The sequence below is a fragment of the Falco peregrinus genome, chromosome 9 (genome assembly GCF_023634155.1).
Source record: "Falco peregrinus isolate bFalPer1 chromosome 9, bFalPer1.pri, whole genome shotgun sequence".
In the NCBI taxonomy this organism is placed as follows: Eukaryota; Metazoa; Chordata; class Aves; order Falconiformes; family Falconidae; genus Falco; species Falco peregrinus.
Window position 1 is genome coordinate 28,268,009 of NC_073729.1, and position 22,043 is coordinate 28,290,051.

Here is a 22,043-nt window from a genome sequence, read left to right on the forward strand (position 1 = left end):
CGGGTAGCTTAGCCTTCTGTGAAAGACGTTTGTGCTAAAAGCATGTTTGTGGCCTGGGGCTGCAGTTCAGCTGAGAGGGGGTAACCTAAGTCCTGGCAGCATGCTTCCTCCTGAGCTGGTGCATACTTGAGTATTCATTGGGGCGCTTTTTGCACCATTAATGTTGAACTTCCCTTCAGTGGTTACCTGAAACACTCTGACACAAGATGTACTTTTAAAACAAACAAAATATCCAATTACAGAAGCCCCAAATCCTGCTTTCTTTCATGCAGTACTGAGATCAAGTGACCCAAGACAGCCTGCACTCTGGTCGCACAACAGCCGGTCCTGGCTGGGTGGGCACCCAGCCCCGTGTGAAGGGACTTTGTGCTGCTTCGTGCAGGATGGGGTCTGTCACACCCACCTCATGGCTGGAGTGAATGGGGTCCTGTGTTGGGGGGGAGCAGCCTGGCTCTCAAGGGCTGACTTCCTTAGCACCAGGGAGCACAGAAGGTGTCATGTGGGCAATGCAGTGTTTGGGAACTGGGAGACATCCAGACCAGCGAGGCAGCTGGTGCATTAATCTCGCTGTCCTGGTCCCAGCCCTGAGCAACTGCCCTGGAGCATGGGGTGCTTTTGGTCTCTGCTGGAGGCACAAGACTCCTTGCAGCCTTCCTCAAATCCTGCATGCTCTTGTGTACCACCAAATGCACCTGTGGCAGTGGTGTGCCGGTATTTGGGTTGTCTCCTCTGGGGCTGCCCTCACCGAGGTCTGTTACCACCCCTCTGCCCACAGGCAACAACCCTGAGAAGGATGCCATGGACTAGACACTGTTTCCCAATTTGTCTTATGTGTATAGACTGAGTGCTCGCAGGCTCTGGTTAAGTTCTTCTTCCAAAGAACCAAACTGTGCTTACAGCCAGGGCTGCCTGCCCCTGCTGACCACAGCCCTAGCCCCCCGGCAGCCCTGCCTCTTCCCTTCTCCCTTGTCCCTTCTGTACCCAGACCACTACAAAAAATTAGCTGGTTTTGCTTCTGTGGGAGTGGGAGACTGCAAGCCTGGTGGCCTTGACCACTGCAAAGCTTTGGACATCCAGCCTCCCCATAACTGCTCAGCCAGCCCCCTCCTTGCACAGCGAAGCCCCCCCAGGCCAGCACAATCCCTGTGATTTCTGTACAACTACTGCAGTCTGTCCTGGCAATATGCCACCAAGGCTGAATACAAATAAAGTTGGTCTGTCCATCGGTTTACTTAGTGGTGTGTGCGTTGCCCTCTAAAAATACAATGTTTACCCTGGTGGCTGTAGCGCCGGGTTCATACATGCAGGTGAAATGTTCCTGGGCCAAAGTACAGTCAATCCAGCCGGCTGCAAGCAGGAATCTAACACGTTGGAGAACAAACATGTTACGCCAGCAGGTGAGCTGGAGCTGCATTCCTGAGTGTTTTTGCCTGCTGTGGGTGTCCCTGGGATAGAGAAGCTGATGGGGGAGCTGCCCAGCGTCCCCTTCTCTTAATTAAAACAAAAGCGTAGCTAGGCTTTATCAGGGTGTGTTAATTAACACACAGGGATAAATCCACTTATTTTAGAGCTGCCTCTTTTCTGTACCTGTTGGCCATATTTGTGTGTTGGTCTTGTATTCACCTCCTTTTGCACTGATTCACTTCATGTTCATGGAAGTGTTGGGTGAGGGGGATCTCAAGAGGACTCTAGTGTGGTCTCTGAGCTGTTGCCAGGGCTGATTTGGGTCAGCTGTGTCTCGCTCTAGAAACATCCAGGGACAGAGACTCCTCAGCCCCACTGCATTGCAACAACCCTCCAGGAGAAACTATTTTGATGTTCAACCTGGACACCCCCAGGTGTAGCCTGTGGCCCCTCAGCATGTCCCCAGCACTGCAGGACATGGGGCTCTGCTCTTCCAGCCTTGCTAGCTCCCTCTGCCTGGTTTCCAGCTTTGGAGTAGCTGGAGTGAGGCAGCCTGGTAGGTCTGGGGGTTGCCAGTGAAAGATACAACTTTTTTTTTTCTCCAAAGAAATACATATCTTTCAATAAAAACAAACACTCTGTGCTCTTGTTCTTGCTGCTGGCCTAGGTCAGTCCTGTGGTCTGCTCAGTCCCTTCTTCATGGCAGGAGACTGCAGATGTCCTATGGCTTGGAAATGAAACCTGCCCTGAGAGGAAATGCCTTCCTGGTGCCCAGCTGGGAAGCATGATTTTTTTAAAAAAAAAAAAAATCTTTTAAAATGTGACTTATCCACCATTTCAGCTGAAGCCAGAGTGGTGAACACTGCTGGGAAATGGGGTTTGGATCTGAACGCTTCCTCTGTGAGCTCCAGAAGGGTGGTGGAGTCTTATCTCTCTTCAGTCTCCCTTGGCAACATCTATTTACATGGCTGCACAAGCTGCTGAAATAGTTATTTCATCCTAGCCTTTTGTTTTGTTTCATTGGAAACCAATATTTAGGCCATGTCAAGGCTTGAATTCTTTTGTGGCACGTTTAATCCAGGTTTGATGGTTTGCTCAGGTCCCAGAGGTAGAAAACAGAGTAGAAATAAATACAGGGGAGGAATTGCTGGGATGTGAAAGAAACTGGGGGTGGGGGGGAGATGAAGACTTCCCCTGAAGTCTCAGCAATTTGGCAGAAAGCCTCTATCAAATTCTTGTAATATGGCTTATAAGAATTTATGAACCTTTGTTTAGAAAGGAGGGAGGTGGTTTCAAGCCTCTGGTGGCATGGCCAGATCATTAAGAAAGTTCTCACTGATTGAAGGATTTGGGGATTCTGTGCACAGCTGATGGGGGTTAGTCCATCCTGTGGGTTGTTGATGCTCCTGTCTCCTGAACTTCTTGTCCTGGCTGGTGGCAGCAGCATGGGACAGTTCTGATGGGTGTTGTCTCCTTCAGCCTGCAGTGATGGGGACCTCACTGGTGGTTTCTGGTGCCTGCATCTGTTTTGCCTCTGTATTTTGTAAGCCAACAGCATCCTCACCCTCACACAGAGGTGGTGGCATTGGATTGTGTCTAAAGATCCGCCTCCTGCTGGGTCTCCCACCCGTCCCTGTGCCTCCAAGGGGGTCTCTCGGTGCCTCTTTGTCCTCCCAGCTGCTCTGTCTCGCCTGTTTTGACCATAAGTTCTCTGGACGAGGAGCTTTTGATGGAGATGGGAGGTTATTGTCCTGTTTGTGCCTGGGGTGCTGTTATTTCAAACCACCAAAGCAGTATTTCTGCTGTAGCTGAGCAGCCTTTGCCCAAGTATATATTTGCATAGGAGTCTGGAGGAGAATTTCACTTACTGCCTTATCAGCCTTATCTCCTTCTCCCCTGAAGCCAGAGCAGTGAGGAGTGTTTTCTTCTCATTTATCTGTGTACCTGCCTTAGTGATTGCCCAGGAGAGATGGGGAATACTGTAGATATCTAAACAAATCACTTTCTTCTGATATGCCTAAGTTACTCCAGGAATCAATTTTACCACATTGCTTATCAGCCTGGATAGGGCACTGCTGCTCCCACTGCATAGCTCAGACCCAGATCCAAGCAAGATCTCTTGGAAAGCTTTTATCTAGGTTTGATTTCTAGCAAAGATAAGCATTATCTGCACAAAATAAACTTTTTTGCCCTGTAACCCCTAGTGATGTTACACATGGGAGATCGTGACAGGACTGCCAAAACAGAGCCAGACAAAGGGCCAGTTTGCATTTGCTTCTCAGGGTTGGGCAGTGCTGGCAGCAGCGTCTGGCTCTGCTTGCTGAACTGCAGGCTGGTCCCACTGGGCTGCTCAAACCTGCCTTTGACAGCACCTCATTCCTCATCACTGCTCTGTGTCTCCCTCAAGCTCCATGCGTGCTCCCAGCCCTCGTCCCACCCTGCAAGTGGTTGTCGCCTTTTCCTTCCTTCCCCCAAACCCATATGGATGCAGCCCCCAGAGGCACCACATGCTACTATGTAGCACAAGACAGTCTCTCCTACTCCTCTTCCTCATATTCCCCTTCCCTCACCCTTTCCACTGGTGCTAAGGGGATGGGGGAGTCTAACCCTCACCCCAAGGGTAACTGCCTCGCGCCTTTGTGATCACTGCCTTGTGCTTGGCAGCACATCGTTGGTGGTGACGCAGAATAACTTGGCCTAAATAATGCATTACAAGAGCTGATCTCTCTGTGCAGATCACTTTGCTGGCTTTGTAAAGTTAATCAGTTTACATGTTGCCATTAGGTCAGGAAAGGTCCGTTTACCTTAAATAATTAATCAAGATCAATTAAACACGGGGTAATTGTGAAGAACAGAGAAGGCAGAATGACCCTCGTTTCTTCCAGTTCTTTATCCTGCTTTGGCAGCCCAGTGCAATAGCACATCTTACAGAGCATGGGCAGTGGAAGGGTAACTTACATTTACGTTTAGTGATGACAGCTCTATCCCGAAGGTTTGACCTAATTACTGTGTCTTGTCTCTACTGCTGTCTGGGAGTTATTGTTGCTGTCATACTGGCAAACGTAGCTAATGAAAACATCCAGTGGTTCCATTAAAATATTAGCGTGGTGAGTTGGCTCTGTTGTGCAAGTGTGAATGAATGTTTCTATGTTTCTGATTTTTTTGGTTGACTGTCTTATCAAATCTATCATCAAAATAAATACTTGTTAGAACTTGTTAGGAGGATATTTTCCAAAGAAGAAACTTCTTGAAAAGAATTCTGTAATGTATTTGATAATCATTAAAATGCTGATAGAAGCTACAGAGGACTAAGTTTCTGGCAGAGCTGGATGAGGGAGCAACATGGCAGACCAGAAACAACGTAAACCACCTCCCCTAACAGGGAATTGAAACGCCTCTTATCTAGGAGAACTTTACAGAGGCTGAGAGCTTTGGCCATTTTAGCTGACCTTGGAGCTGCTAGGTGCTAACTTGCAGTGGTTTCCGTGGACTGTTTCTTGGGCTTTTTATTGCATAAATAAGTTGGTTCAACATAGCAGCTCTCCCAGTGACACAGCTTTACACAAGCCCTTTGGAGGTGGGGGCTGGTGAGATGATGCAGGATGTTCCTGGAAGGAGCCAGTTTCCTTCACTCCCACTGAATTACGAAACTTGTTTTCCCATTCTGAGAATCACCAGTGCAGAAGGACCATAAAGAGTTTTAAGAGGACTTTCTTTGGCTCGCTTGTTAGGAAGCTCTTTGCAGTGAACTGGCAAATGCCTGCTGCTTGCTGGCTGGCCTCCTCCCCGAGCAGGGGAAGGATTAGCTAAGGTGGCTGTGTTTGCAGTCCTCTTAACTAGCATAAGGATTACTTTAGTAGGATAATCTCTCTGGCCCTAACTTCCAGAAAGAAGAAAAGTAAGTCCCTGAGCCATGGCAGACTTTGAGAGTAACGCAGACTTGCAATATACTGTAACATGGGTGCTTTTTTTTGAAATGGGAGACTCTTACCCTGAAGAAGTGATAGGTTTCTGTCAGAAGCAAGGCATATAGAAGGCAAATAGTTTCTTGCTCAAATGGGTGTGCTCAGAGACATGAACAGGCTAGACGTGGATTACTGCTCTGAAATGATTTCTTCTGCTACCTACCCTTCACTCTCGTAGAGTCTCTGCTTGCGGTCTGTTGCAATAGCTTTGCTTATTCTTTGTCCTCAGACATGGTATTTTTATATGGATACATCTATAGATAGTACATTATAAAAATGTTCCACACCATGATAACTAGCTGATCTTTTTGCTTCTGATAGGGAAGTTGAAGAGATTTTGTTTGGCTGTAATTCCTAGAGATCAGCATGTTAATGAAGTAGTCAATGAACTTTGAGTTGGATGTTGCAATGTCCTGAAAGCTGCAGGATTTATCTGGATTACTTTTCAGAGGATCTGTGTCCTGTCTGCTCCACAGGGAGGTTCATAGAGCAGTCCATAAATCCTCAGCAGTACACACAATGGATTTTGTTTTAATTTATAATCTACCCCCAGTCACAGTACACTGCTAACTAGTTGTTGATCTGGCTGGGGCGCCTGCTGGGCTGACATAACCTGCGTGCAATGTACACTCAGTATCTCTCCAGGCAAGTGTGGTTCCCCTTCAGTGTAAATCCCACTACCTGGCAGCAAAGCACAATAGTCTAATATGTCCAAGGAAATATAGTCTGGAAATATTTATGCTACAAGGACTTTGGTAATATGTGTCCCTGTGTTGTGTCTGCTGTCAGTCACCTAATTTCAGTAGTGTTAATATTGAGAGGTGTCTAGTTCTGCACACAGGCAGGCTACAAACCTTCTGATAACAACAGAACCTCCAGCCACCAAAATCACTGACCTGCTTTGTTCGGAGGGGCTGCGTTCACTCTCTTAGATGCTTTTGAGGTTTAGTGATCAGGGAGTACTTAGCACTATATCCAGAAGTTCTGGGGAGGAAAACTGGCAGCTGTGTGAGCCTTGGATGCCTACAAAGAGTTAACTTGCACCACTGGTTGCATGACAGCCCCCAGCTGTCTGTGCCTTCCCCTCCAGCGTTTCTCTCCATTATTTCATCAAAGCAACAGGCATGCTTTTAATTTTCCATGACTTGCTTATGAAATATGATCCTTGCTGTAATAAAGAAATGATTTGGTTTGTAATGGATACATAAGAAATCAATTTCCTATTTTTAAATTGGGTGGGATTAACAATGAAGCAAACAATAAGCAGAACGATGGGGAGAGAAGGATGGGAGAAAGACCCAGCACCCCCCAGACAGGGCTGACTGCGCTTCAATGTGTTACACTGTGTTTGTTAATGGCTTCACCGAGGCAGTCACAGCTGTAGTGTTTCTTCCAATGTATATTCATTTTCTGTTTGAGATCATAATGTTGGGATGATTGCTGAAGATTCATGACTTTCCTTCTGCCTAGCAGTGACATTTAAGGTGCAACATGGTTTCTGTTAAAATTCATGGTTCAAAAAAACCAGCACCATCATAAATGTCTTGGGAACAGATGCCTTCCCTGGGCTTCCCGCTGCATCTGCAGCAGGGACAGCATCCAGCAAACACATTCACCTGGACCGGGAGGTTGGGAGCTGCTCTCCAGCAACAGGAACAGAAGCAGCTTCCAGCTTCTAGTTCCTAAGGGTATAGCTATATGGGAGAGAGATGCTTGTTTGGAGATACTGCAGTAGTGTGACACCTTCTGTGGCGAGTTTTCTAGCTGTCGTTGTTAGAAACAGTCTGGTGCCTGAGTATCAGCCCCCCTCCTTTACCTTTCTCTTACAGCACTGCTTGGGGACCCCCAGGCCAGACAGCTGTCAGCAGTCCTGCACAAGACTAATCGGTACAGTCAGCTTCCTGGCGGCTCTAGGCACCATATCTCTGCAAAAACATCTTCCAGTTCCTGCACCTGGTAGTCCTGTGCTGGTGTCCCACATACTCTGCCTGTGCTGGCAGAGCAGTCCCTCTGGTGAGGTCTGCTGGGGGAGTCTGAGAGGCACAAGGATTAGCCTTTAGTGTCTCAAGATGCTTTGCATGCTTTTTTTCTCTCCTAGTTCCCCTGGGTAATTCACCTCCTGTGTGGCACAAAGCGGGTACAGCGCTCACTTGGCATGTGTCAGGGACCCAGTGCAGGCCATGTGCTGCAGAGGCACCAATTTCACTCCAGGACACAGTTCCTTGAAGTTGCAGGCGTCTCTGAAGGCAGATTGGCCTTTAGACCTTGGACTGCAGACAGTTGATATAGTTCCTCTGCCAAGCCGCACCGAGCATTGCCAGCATGTTTTTGTGTTGTTAACAGATGTGCTGTTACTCCGTTTTCCTATGCACGCACACGGTGCATGCTCTGCTGTACAGGGAGCTCAGGGATCACAGTGTCGCTGGAGCTATCTGACTTGGAGGGTTTCGGAGGTGGGGTGCTGTGCGTTCACAGTACGGGGGGTAACAAGCCTGTCTGGGTCTGTCCCCATCAGCAACTCACCAAATTGCAGTCTGGACCTGCTAGAGCTGCTCTTCTGGTGCCAGCATCTCCTCCTGGCCCAGCTCCATGCTTGTGCTAAGTGGCTTTGGAGCTGCCCCAGGGGTCTGTCACGGGTTGGAATTAGAGTTGTATTTGGCTGGCTGGTCTGTCTTTCCTTCCTGGATGCTATTGCTTTTTTTAGCTTATCTCAGTTCTGCATGGGTTTGTGAGTTCCTGCTGAAGTCTCTAACAAGATTTGTATGGTGGCTTCTTTTTCCTCCAAGCAATCATAATTTGGCCAGAAATAAATGTCTGCAAAAATCTTTTTAAAGTCTCTCCTTCATGTAGCTTTCAGCAGCCTTCTTGAGAGACAAGCCATAAAAAATGATGGGACTTTTGGAAATGGTTGGTGGGACTTCTAGGACTGGGCAGAAGTCCAAACAATTTATTGTAATCTTCTCCACATAGATCTGTTATTGCTGGGGCAGGTACCAGATGCATTATCACTGCTAATCTGCAAGGGTGGAGGGGTGCCTGAGTGTAGATAACTAGGATGAAATGGAGCCAGATTTCTGTCTTATTAGAATAAAGACCAAATAAACTCCACAGAATCCGGAGGCCTGCTTCTACTTACAAGTCTCAGAAGGGTATTGTAGTTTTTTTACTTTAAGACCACCAGTCAACCCACAGTTCTCGGACAGCCTCCCCTCCGCTCTCCCAACTGCTGTCCTAGTTAAATTTATAGAAGCTTTTTTTTCCCCCTACTGGCTACCTCTGGAGCTTCAAGAACTGTTGGTAGCATTCCTAACTGAAAGGCAAAACCAGATCAAATGTACAAAAACAAACCTCAGCAAAGAACCCACAGATTCATCTTGTCACCGCTGAAGCCAGCGGGAGCTCTGCCATCCAGCTCCACTGCCATGTGGCTCTTCATGAACTTGCTACTCAGTGACTGAGGTGGAACAAAAGTTCAGACACACCTTAACCTGGTCACACTTGAACGAGCTATAGGAAAAGGAACATAGGAGTCAAACTGCTCAATGAGAGTGCAATGCACTGTCACCTCCAGAAGGTTCACTTGGATCTCACCACGCTTCTGTCTTTTGCCAGCCAGAATAACTCCTGGGAGAGTTGTACTGCTCTAGGCTTAGTGGTGCATAAGTCATGCAAAGTCATACCACTCCTGCAGTGTTACTGGATACTGATGGTGACGTTTGCCCTGTGGGCTGGAATTTATCTCCATGCCACTTGCAAGCAAGGCTCTGTTGGCTTCTGAGCCAGCTGAACTGGCATCATCTTGTAGCATTTAGGTTTCACTCTTTCCAACCTTGGTTAAATTTAAAGCTGCTATTCATAGCTGTTCTCAGGATCTGGAGCTCCAGAATGCCACAGGAAGTTTCTGATCCATTCAGGAAGACACAGATAAATATAGTGATGGTTTCTGGTGAATAAAAGGAGGTTTTGTTGTGCTCTTCGCATTTATAGCTGAGATAGCATTTGTGTACACGTGCTGTTGCTGTGCCAGCCCTTCAGCATGGTGGCAGGGCCTTCCTAGGATTTCACTGATGAGGTGATGAGGAAGACTTCAGACTGTTAAAGCCCCCAGAACTATACAGAGCAGGGGTAAGATCTGTTAACTGTGAGCCTAGAAGCTATTTCCCATGGAGGGTGAACTTGGTTTGTTCTGGAGAATAGCTGTTTGTCAGGATCAAATTTCTGGGAGGGACTGTTCCCATCTCAACCAGCACTGTGATGCTTTACAAGAAAAAGAACAGACCAGTAGCTTGGTTTACAAAACGAACAACCTCCAACGCCCCACCACCCCAACAACAAAAACAGGAGAAAAAAAAATCCTAAACCCCCAAAACCCCAACACCCCTCCCCAAACCACAGCAGTTTTACAAATGGATATTTTTTAGCTGAATAAAAGCCTTGAGGCTGCAAGAAATGGCACAAAAACTTTGAGATATTCCTTTGCGAGGATGAAAACAGATGGTTTTTTTCTTTTCCAATGGGCCAGTATCTGAAATTTTCAAAGAAGACACAAAGAACTTTTCTGAGATGTGTGTTAGAAAAAGTTCTGCTAGCAGCTTATCAGCTTGAACGAAAGCTGAAGTCAGATAATCTCAGAACCTTCATCTGGTCACACTTACACTGGACAAAAGCCACAGCAAGTCCAATGTTGCTAATATAAAGAGGAGCGAAATTAATTGCAAGGTGACCAATGTCACTGATGGTAGCAAAGGGTGCTGGGTAGGTTCAGCTCAGAGGTCTTCTGCACAGTCTTTTGCAACAAAGGCACCATAACGATGTTTGTGTTTGCAAGAATCGGATGCAGCCTGAATTTTGCGTATTAACATATGTGGATTTCCGCAATTTGCTCACAAAATCCTTCTCTGTTAAAGTTTTGCAACCAAAAGTTATATCCTTGATGGCTGTAAAGTGCAGTAAAGGCATACAATGGCTTGCTTTTTTCTTTTTTTCCATCTAGCTGTTTTGTATACAGATTCACAGATGTGGCAGGATGTGTTTTGGAATCTTGGTGACTGGTGTTTGCCAGCACCCATTTGACAAATGTGCCCTTTTGCATTGCTGAGGTTAAACCGCTGCTGGAGATGTCCTCCATGATCAACAACAAGGATTACTAACTTGGAATTTAGAGTGCTCTGCTTTGCCATTCATAAGCAGCATTTCAGTAGTCTTCCAACCAGGTAAATCTCTAGTTACAATAATTGTCTTTCAGTTAGGGAGCTAATTGACTATACTGCAGCAAGTATGGAATAAATCACGTTACTATGGTAGCCAAGGTTTTTGGAAAACAGTTATTTCCCAAAGCACAAATGCTATTTCTCTGAATTTTACTTCTTTCCCTGAAAATAGCCCTATCATCACACAACTGTGAGAGATCTGAAGTTGGGTTTCACCTTTTTGCAATAAAAGTTCTGCAGCAAGCTGGATGTTGCTTTGTAGTTTTATTTATTTATTTGGTTTAACCTTCCTCATGTTGACAGAATACAGGTGTGTGAATATCTTATATACTCAAGCTAATTACTACTGAGACTGACATCTGAGAAAGGGATTTGAAGGAACAAGACAAAATACAGTCTAAATTTGACCTTGAAACATTAGAAATGAGTCAAAAGTATGGCATCAGGCTTGGAGGCTTCCTCAACCTGTGCAAAGATTGGACTAAGGTCTGTGCCTGGGCTCCATGGCTTTATCTGTGCTAATAGGAGGACTTGGCACTGAAGCCAGACTTTCAGCCCAAGTAGATAAAGGTCACTTAGAGGGACTGTGCTAACTTTAAGGGAGTTGAGCACAGCCTCCCCTCGACATGGTGCATCCATCACTGTGTTGTCTTGTTCAGTGAATCGTGGCCCAAACGAGGTATCGGAGACCCTATCTTCAATAGCATTAATAGTTAAACTGTGATTTTGATTTTGTCTGTCTTCATCCACTGGTACATCCACGAGGGTTTTAACAAGTATTTTGTTTCTCACTTCCCAGAATACCAAGTGCATTTCAAAACACAGCTGTTGCAAATGTTATGGCTCCGTGCACTTCATGTGTTAGTCTTCCCTGTGCTTCCCTTCTCTGAATCACATTTAATAAGCCAAGCTTTATATTTCTCTACTAATTTGTTGAAATTTATTGCATTTGTTGCTTTCCCCTCTTTCTTTTGAAAATCAGGGGAACTTCCAAATTTCAATTTAAAAGCATTTTGTTCTAATTCATTTTGTTTTTATGGAGCATAGTATTTGTTGGAGGGAGAGAAGTTGAGATCATAATCTGGCACGGTTGACTAAGTTTCTAAATTTTAAACCACCACCTTCTCTCTTTTTAAACATTTTCTCTGCCAATACTAAACATTTTGATCATTCAAAATGTAAATTGTACTCCCCATAGATGCTGATGGTTTGCGGATATATTTACATACAAAGGAGCTGTTGAGTGACTCATGCAAAAAGTTATTTTCTTGTTCTCCACCTTAACAGTACAGCAGTATTTTTCCTCCATTTTCTGTAGTTTCCGGAACGATTTGCCTGCCCGTTGGTCTCTGAGCAATGTTTGAAAAGGCGCACGTGGTTAAAATGTGTGGAGTGGGAGAACCGCAAATGGTTTAAGTATTTTTGCCAGAAGTGCTCGTGATAGCCACTTTCCATGAGTTGCGTTGTGTTACATGGAAAGAATACCCGAAGTAGAGCCCCGAGGGTAGTGGTGGTCGGGGGAAGGAAAGGCTGCCAGCCTCTCGGGGCGAGGAGGAGAAAGCAAGGGTTCGTCAGAATATAAAATCTAGTGTTCTGGGCTGGGGTAAGGTGTGCTCAAGGCAGTTAGCACCTTACAACACCCATCTCGCTGGTTGGGTGTGTGCGCTAAGATCACAGTTACATTGCCCCACAGTAGTGGTGCCTATCTCCTCATTGAGCAGCATTTTATGGGACAAGGGTCCCTTGGTTCTCCCATGTCCATATGCCTGCTGGGCTTGGGCATTTGGCACAGGTTCTTCTAGCACGGAAGTACAAATTGTTCCTTTTGTGATATTCAGAATATTGAGCCTGGCTTTGTTTGAGAAGGCAGAACAGCATACTGGAGCTACTCAGAGCCCTGGAAAGCCCCAAGCTTCTGTACATCTCCTAGGCAGCATTTCAAAATGTGCTTGGAACATGTTTGCACTGCTCGGCACTGGGATCCTCTCATGAGGCCACTAAAAAATTCTGAGACTGTAACTGGCCATAACTCTCCAATACTAGTATGCTGGATTTTCTTTAATCTCTCTGTTCTTCCTTAGACTTATTCAAATACCATGTCCAATATTGTCATATCAGTTTAGGAATGGCCCATGCCTTTCATCAACTATTTATAGAAATAGTTTATAAACAACTTTATTTTATACACATGATAATAGTCCTTGAATCTGAGGAGTGCATATACTAGTCTCTTGGCTCACTTCCTCTGACTCCTTTACTGCCTTCCACCTTGTTTTTAATTTAATTTGGACCCCACTCGAGTACACAGGCTAATAATGGTCCTATAGGAGACCTGCATCTGTGCAGATGTGGTTTTTGACCAGCAAGGAGGTAAACTGATGATCATCTCTACAGAGGCTGCACTGCTCTCCTCTGCTTTTGTCACAGCTTTCTATTGTCTGGGTTTTTTATGTGATGTATCAACTAATGCTGTATTATTCACTTGAGAGTTGATTATGTTTGTGTTAAGTCCTAAACATGGAGTCAGGAGGTAGAGGCTTTTCAGGCTATGTGACCTCTCCTAGCAAACTTGGAAGGGCATCTGTTGACCAGCCCTGGTACTGTTTGTTTTGCAAAGACATGGGATCTATAAAAAGGCTTATTACACAATGTAAGTGATTTTCTTTTTGCTAAGCAAATATTTGCAATATATTTTGGGAGATCAAGCATCCAAAGTGAAAAAGCAGGATACCTTCCAGTTGGAAGCATGTAAAGGACACTTTTAATTGAGAGAACATGGGATGGTTTTAGTGTCTCAGATTAACAAGGAAGCCAACACAGGCTCCTGCCCTTGTTTTCATTGAGCTCTAAGGCATTAGGCATCTCAACAAATCCAGAAAACTCTTCCCAAACTGCCTTTACTTCAACAACTCCACTAGTTATTCTGGCAAAAGCCAAGGAACTGTGGAACAAGAGACAAAACCTATGACTTTTGCAAATGAGCAAGGCCCTAATATGGGGCTTTCCTAGAGTTTAGTTTATTTTATAAATGCCTGAAGTAACTAACAATACCCAGTTATGGAGAGCACATCACTAGCTGGGTGACTGCTCGCAGATGGTATTGTAAATTCTGGATCATTCCTTTGGCTTGAATAGAAGTTGAAAAGACAGTATAGGGCTTAAACTAGTTGGCTTAGGAGTAGCAGATCAATGCTAGTCAACATCTAACTTCCACATGTTAAATTCTTCCTGTGCTGTGTTATTGACAGGAGACTCAAATTTTATGCATATAGTTTATAAACAGTAAGAATACTGGAAATTAGGTCATATTTTGTATAAACATTTATTTCAATAGTTTAAAGAACAAGCCGTTCAAAACATCTGGAAATCACAGGAACATGAGTCATATAATAGCAATATCTTAAATACGCATTAGTAATACAAAGTCATCTTTCACTCTGATAAAAATTAAGACTTCATTTTTCTAAAAAATATTTAAGCCATGAAATATGTTTAGGTAATATATATACAGCATCTCATTTTCTTCTTTCCTGTGGAGCCTGAGATGCTAGAGGTTTGAATGATGGAAACAGTGTGCTGCACCTTGAAGGCTGAATTGGTTTGTATTGTGTATGCAGAACTAGGCAAATTTACATCACAGCTATATATGCATGTAAGTGACAGATCAGGGTTTGAAGACCACGTGCACATACGTTCCCACAGCTGCTCACCTATTCACAAGTATGGATGTAGTTATAAATCATCAGGTCTGGAGTTATTTCTCGAATGCCCATAACTATATTCTAACTAAACTAAGACCTGCTTTCATTATAAACCCCTGCCCATCAGTGTGCTGTTATGCTTCCAGTAGTGATTTGGTAAAATGCGCTTGTCCTGTCTTAGTATATGTGGATTGATAAATAATTGTGGTTTTGATCAGCTACAACTGTTTTATCCTCATCTCTAAGGCAAGCATTTCCCTTTCTATTTCGTAAGGAAGGTCAGCATTAACTTGCACTTCAAAGTATTGTTTGATTTCTTCTACCTCCTTTTCCCAGAACTCTTTGGAGATATCGAACAGCTCAGTCAAGTTGACATCTTCTAAACCCTTCAAGTCCAAAGCAGTTTCAGCAGGGATGTAACCTATTGCAGTTGGTTTGGCTGAGGCTTTCCCTTCAATTCTGTTGAACATCCACTCCAGCACACGGGAATTCTCTCCGTAGCCAGGCCACAGGAATTTCCCTTGGCTGTCTTTCCGGAACCAGTTAACATGAAAGATCCTTGGTAGTTTTGCAGCTGGACGATGTGCCATGCTGAGCCAGTGGGCTAAGTATTTGCCAAAGTTGTACCCAAAGAAAGGTCTCATGGCAAATGGATCATGCATAATGATTTTGCCTGTTCAAAACACAAATGGATAAGGTAATAGTACATTTATTCTAAAGCACAAAGATTCAGATCCTCCCAGAACTTAGTACCCATAGTTCCTTAGCTGCTCTTCTGTATCTGAACCAAAGAGCTTTAAAAAACAACACATGCGTTATCCTTGATGTACAAAAAAAGGGACAAATTATTTTTTGGAATCAGTGGAAACTAGATTTCTTAAATCTCAGGTCAAGTAGCTTAAATGAAGATCCTTAAGAGCTGGATGTAATCATTCCCATATTTATGTTGAGCTCTAACAGAAAAGAAAATTTGAGTTTGTTTATCACAGACTGTAATGAGAACTCCATATCAAGGCTTTTGGCAACCCCATGCCTGCATCCTGTTCTGTATGCTTGCCACCTAGGGGATTATTTTGCTTAATTTGACTTTTATAGAGAATTTGGCTTTTAATTCCAGTACAAATATTTTCTATTGTGAAAATGCATAGGTTGCAAAATTAGCTGCCAAGACTGAAATGTGAAAGAGCAGGGGGGGAGGACAGAGGAGGCACTCCAGAGAGGATTGCTTTTAATACAGGTAGGCAGATTAAATTTTGATTTACCTTTGTGCTCAGCAGCTGCAGTTGCTTCAGATCTCATAGCTGCTCCTATAAATACTCCATGCTGCCAGTTAAAGGCCTCATATACAAGAGGCACACCTGTAAAGATCAGTAATTAGAGGTCCAGAAACATTTTTATAACAAGTTTTGTTACCTGAGATAGTGCCAAATGCATGTTACTGTAAAATGTATTCTAATTTTTCCTGTTTTTTTAATCAGTTCATTTCCTACCCTCTTACAGCAAAGAAGTTTATATTAATGTTTTCAAAACTGGCTACTGATTACTGAACAAATCCATGTTGAGTTCCTCAGTAGGAGATATCTGGGACTTCAAATCCCCAGCAGATTTGACTTGAAATAGTCTAGTCCTGTGGTCATGATATTAGACTCAGACCTAGCATTACATCTATTTCTTTTCCACCTTTAGGTGACCTTTAATGGATCAATTTATTCTACTTCCTTTTCTGTAAACTGTCAACAACTGGTTCATTTCTCTAATCGCCTCTTATCTGAACTAGTTAAACTGCAAGCACATAGAGATAAGTATAGCAGTTTGCTATGTGTCTATGTATTACCCAGGTTAGTGGGTCCTGGGGTTTTGTTAACATCGAACCGTTCAGACTTTGAAATATCAGCGGCTGTTAAGCATGTGTGTCAAAGGCTAACATGGAAAAGTTAGACTAACACGGCTATTTCCTTGCTTTTGCAGCTGTGAAAGCAAAACTTGTGTCTATGCCCAGTTGTGTTCCAACCCTTCTGCGGTCAGCACTTCACCCTTGCTATGTGGCTGCTGCGTCTCTTACCAGCAGGTCTGCGGCCTCCAAATATTATCCCTTCAATGGGCACACCTTGGGGTGATTCCCATGCTGGGTCAATGATGGGGCACTGGCTGGCTGGAGTGCAGAATCGTGAATTGGGATGAGCACAAGGTTCTCCTGTGCAGAATACAAGAAAAAGGTCATAATGGCAGAATTAACTTGAATTCAGCAGAGAAAGCCAAGAGACTGTGGTGTGAACCAGATTACCGTTATCTGGAGTCCAGTCCTTGTTCTTCCACGAAGTCAGTGTTATTCCTGGTGGTAGTATCTCATCAATGCCTTCCCAATAGACACCTCCATCACTGGTTTCTGCTACATTGGTAAAGATGGTGTTCTTGAATATGGTTTTAATAGCATTGGGGTTTGTTTTGACTGAGGTTCCAGGGGCAACACCAAAAAAGCCATTTTCTGGATTGATTGCCATTAAGTTGCCTGGAAGTTAAATGACGAAATATAAGTAAACCAAACTGGTTTAATTCTACCCGGAATTTTGTAGCATGTCTTGCTGCACCTAAAAGCAACCTATCCTGGACTGTAAAACAATCCAATTTCATTTCTATACCTTGTTCATCAAACTTCATCCAGGCAATATCATCCCCTACACACTCAATCTTCCATCCTGGCAGGCTTGGATTCATCATGGCCAAGTTAGTTTTTCCACATGCACTAGGGAATGCTGCAGCAAAGTACTTCTTTTTACCTTCTGGATTGGTAATGCCCAGGATCTATTGAAAAATTAATGCAACTGTTAAACATGGTCTTTTTTCTTGCAGTTCTTATTTTGAAGATTGTCTCCCAGCAAGTGGTAATGATAAAATATTTAATTATGCAAATTTGTTCCTACAGAAGAAGCACCACATAATACAGTTGAGAAATAACCCAAACTGTACTTTACTAATCAAAAAGTCTACTCTTCTTGCCCTTAGAATAGTTCTTACATTTTTAAAAAAATGTCAGGTAAGTATGTAACTCAAACATTTATTTATTTATTTATTGCTAATGAAAGTAGACTGTATATAGGTGAGACTACAAGAAAACCAGGCAATATTTTTTTGGCTGCATAACTAGATTGAAGTGAAAGCATTTCATGTATGGATACTTCTGCACTTCTCAGGATCCATAGATGATATTTCTTCTGAGACTGTTCTTTTAGACACTTAGAAATTAATTTTTTTCAGTAGTATTTTATGGTAGTAGAATGTTTAAATGACAGCAGAAGGTAAAGGCAGGAAGGGTACAAAGTAGAACTCATTTAGAAAATCTAGTATTTTCAGATTTTTGAGTGCATAGACTTCTTTATAATATGAAAGACATTTTTCAAAATTTACATCAATTTTTTGCTATTAAACTTGTAGGGGCAATGTGGATGCCCAGTGATGTTGATTAGACTGTGCTCAAATACATGGGTCTGCCTACAAGTAGTCAGTGTCAGCAGTTCCAAACCTTTCCTGGTTTCTGATTTTACAGGTATTATTTTAAAATGTTTGATATTTAACCTTGCAGGCACTTTCCTATATCTCATAAGCCTGACGTGATAAATTCAGATCTAATGTTACAGGACTATCCATATGAGACTAATTTCATTAACAGCAAGATGTGATGTATTTATGTTGAGCTGACTTAAGGCTTAATGGCTGTTCAAACACACATGATTTAATAGCTCTTACCAGCATGTGCTCAGCTAGCCAGCCCTCCTCTTTGGCGATTCTGCTGGCAATTCTGAGTGCAAAGCATTTTTTCCCCAGTAAGGAGTTTCCTCCATAACCACTGCCAAATGAAATGATCTCTCTGCGATCTGGGAGATGAGCAATCAGCGTTAACTCCGGGTTGCATGGCCAGTTGTTGATTAATGGTTCTGCAGAACAGAATGTTGTACTCATGAATGCAGCAATTTCCATGCTGGATCACACTGTTTCATCAGCACTGAGCCTCTGATGGCAACCCATACCAGATGCTTCAAAGGAAATCCCCTGGTAAGTACTAGGGATAATAATCTCCTTTCCATGAAACTCTCATTGAGCTTTGATTCCTTTAATTAAGTTCTGAACCTAGTCCTGTTACACGCACCACCTTGGTCTTCTATGGTGAGTGTCTCCCATGTGCTGAGAACACAGTCTGCTCTGAAACATGCCTCTGGGAATTCCCAGGGTGAGAATTTTTAATGTCTCTTACCTTTGAGTGGTAGAGGACATCCAACCGAGTGAAGGCATTTTACAAACTCCCCATTGCTCAGGGCTTTCAAAGCAGCTGTTCCCATCCGTGTCATGATCCTCATGCTGGCCACTACATACGGTGAATCTGTCAGCTCAATCCCAATCTTGGACAAAGGAGACCCAATAGGCCCCATGCTGAAGGGGATGACATACATTGTACGTCCTGGAAAACAGGAGTAGCAAGATGTGACAGAGCAAAACAAGGAACTTTTGAAATCTTTATTAACATGGAGGTTAATAAAAAGCTGTTTGTCTTGTGGGTGTTTCTGATGACTTTTAAAGATCTGTAGCTTTCTGTTTGTTAATTGTGTAGCAAGAAGTTTTATCTTAAATACTGAAAGCAGCTATTCAGACAAATTGTCTAGTCAGTTGTAATGGTGTGTGGTGGCCAGGTTCTCTGTTGGTGTAAATCACTGAACCTGAAATTATTGCTGGGGATGGGGGTCCTCCATTCTCACCTCACTTATCTGCTACATGACTTCCTGAAAAAAGTCACGCAAATTTTCCTACCTTGCTTTGCCCCTCTTTATGAAGAGAAGAGTGCTGGAAAGAGACTGAGGACTATCCTTGCTTTTGGATCTATGGTTAAAAATCTGGATGAAACCAACAATGTGACTAATTCAGGAGTATAAACCTAAACCTTCAGCTAAAATCTTTCTTTAAAGATTACAGTAACTAGTAGTAGTGTCTGTGAAATCCTGGAAGTTCAATGTCAAGAGTCCTTTTCTTGCCCACCTTGCATGCAGCCTGGGAACCTGGTATTGAAAGCTTTCTCAAAATCTTCTTCAGACATCCAGCAGCCCAGCTGGCTAGTTCCAATTTTAGGGATTGGGGTGGTATCTCTCTGTTCTTGAGTGATGATAACAGTTCTGCTCTCAATTCTTGCCACATCTCTTGGATCAGTGAGAGCCAGCCAGCTGCATTTCACCAAAAATCAGGAAATTAGACCTTAATAATCAATATAGCACTTTTTACCCTTCTGTGGGACTTGTTTAGCATGAAAGGGTTCAATGCTTTGTAAGGCCAAAACTATGGTGACAGAGCCAATGTAACAGGCAATCTCAAAAATCAGTCAGATACATTGTCTCATATGAATTGTTTCAAGACTTTCCCTTATGAATAAAAAATTATAAGGCCTAGGAAATTCTGGTTACATGTTAATACTTCTCTGGCTCTTATCTCAGTCTTATTTTCTGTTGCTAACTTCCAGGGAAAAGTTAATCTCATTTAATTCTCATTCTCATCAGTGTGAAGTTGTTTTGCATAGGGACCACAAAATGATGCCTCAAGCGAAGTGGGTGCCAAGCAAGTACTGTAAGTGTTGGTATAAGTGCCTGTGGGATCAGAATCCAGCTTAGTGGGTTGGCATAGTCCTTTAAGTTAGAGGCACTGCAAAAGGAATACTGAGTATAAGCATGATCATAAAAAGGGAAGCCTATTAAAGGGGATTCTTTTTCCCCTCTAAAGAATTTTTACCATCTATTTACAATAGAGGATTGTTTTACATTTTCACCTCTGTGCATAGAAATTTTGCACAAGTATAAAAATGTTCTAGTTGGGCTGTCATAACCATCATCGCTACAGCTAAGCATATAATTAACAATGAATAATTTATCTGGTGAATCTTGCCCTTTTCTCTCCCAAATAGTCTGCAAACAGATTGCCAAATTCCTGCACTTAGTTATTCAAAAGTCTTTGCAGATTTCTTCCATAAAGATCTCTTGGTCGGCACGTAATTCCTGAGTATGTACTTGTTGTTAATATTCTCCTTTCATGTTGGATTAGCTGGGAGAGATGATGAAATATTTGAAAAAAGTATTTGCTGAATACATTACAGTCAAAGCTCATCGGCACGATATGAATAATGCCTGTACTGAATAATATTTGAACACCCACAGAGCTATTTGAATGCCACAAAAAAGTATTTGATGAATAAACTAATTGACTAAAATAGTAGAATTCTTCAAAGGATGTATTTTCTAAATAATATTTAGCCATTGCTAATGATTAGTTACATAAGTCTCATGACATTATTTCAGTTCCCTGATGTAACTAATCAATAGAGACAATGTACAGTTGATAGTCCAATTGAATAATATGCTCTAAGTTAATTTTTAGAAGAAAAAGTTTGCTTTTCCTCAGCATTTCACCTATGTAAGCTACAGTGCCAAAATGTTCATGGAAAGCAAATATTAAAGGTTTATAAGCAGTTTTAAAAATAAACAGGGCAGAAAATGCATATTGCAAGTCTGAGATGATACTTGGCTTCTTTCAGGCTACTCACCAGTTTTCATACTTGCTCAGCTTCTTGACCATGCCTTGTTCTACCATGATATCCAGAATTTTTTTGTTTTCTTCTTCTGAGCCATCGCAGATATGAATGCTCTCAGGCTGGCACAGCTTGGCATTACTTTCAATGAAATCCCTTGCTTCTGGAGGCAGGCTCTGCAAATCTCCCTGGACAACCTTGGGCATGACGTTTACCTCTGCTTTCAACTGGGGGGGCATTACTGAACCCGTAGTGGATCTTGTTGATGGCTTTGAAATACTGATCACAATCTAAAATCAAATATATTGGGTGTGTTAGCATACTATGACATTCTACCCAGTGTCAACAAGCCTTTCTAACAATGTATAATGCAAAGGTAGAATCTGTAATAGACTTAATCATGTACTTCTGATTTAAAATCAATATAGAGAACTTGGATCAGCGGTAATTTCAAGCTGGAAAAAAGAGGCCATTCTACTTACTGTCTTTATAAGATTGAGTTGGATGTCAGAGAGGATTTTGCGGTAGTTTTCAGTTGATCCCGTTTCACTTCCTTTGGAGTGTCTTTGCAATCAGTGCTTTTCAAGGAAGCATCCTTCTTCCTTAAATATTCTTCGTGGTAGTGTCCATCCCACTAGGTGAGGCCAGAGAGGCTTGTCCTTTACGTCAGCACTGGATGTGTCTTGGGACAGTGCCACCGACACTGTCATCATACAGAGTTTTCAACAAAGCAGCCCTGACAAGGTAATCATTTAACAGGTTTGATTAATGAATGCTGAAAGCGGTGATTCTTAGCCCCCAGGTTTGCTGTTTTGAAGTGGTTACAAAATTTAGGAGTTTAACCAAACTTTGATCCAGTTTGGCTTTGAAACCTAAAACGTCACAACTTCTCAGTGTGTGGGAAAGGTTGAGTACAAAGAGTATCTGGAACTGGGAGCACAGAGGTCATCCAGGCTAAGCACATTTGCCTGCATTTTGTAGACAGATGCTTGCTAGTTGGCTGTGAAGTGGAGGCTCGTCCAAGGTGTGTTTACTCACCTTCGGAACATTGCCTGATCCAGGGATAAAGTTCACCAGTGAGCACTGACAGGCCTGAATAACCACTGTATACTCATATACGCCTGCCTGGAGGCCTTATTTTAGTCTGTGCAACTCTAAAAAAACAAGCAATGTAAATCTAAACGTTGGGTTTCCTTCAGTGTAG

At 43.1% G+C, this 22,043-nt stretch overlaps 1 protein-coding gene across 1 annotated transcript; it reads right to left on the bottom strand.

Moving 5' to 3' along the window:
* Positions 1-13,882: 13,882 nt before the first annotated feature.
* PCK1 (phosphoenolpyruvate carboxykinase 1) lies at positions 13,883-21,480 on the bottom strand. Its single transcript, XM_005243823.3, has 10 exons — positions 21,322-21,480; positions 20,855-21,129; positions 19,306-19,487; positions 18,530-18,733; positions 18,025-18,212; positions 16,920-17,082; positions 16,565-16,789; positions 16,343-16,474; positions 15,543-15,638; positions 13,883-14,953 (listed from the first exon to the last, which is right to left on the bottom strand). Exons 2-10 carry the CDS (start codon positions 21,076-21,078, stop codon positions 14,499-14,501), a joined length of 1,869 nt encoding a protein of 622 aa, XP_005243880.1. The 5' UTR covers positions 21,079-21,129; positions 21,322-21,480; the 3' UTR covers positions 13,883-14,498.
* Positions 21,481-22,043: the final 563 nt, after the last annotated feature.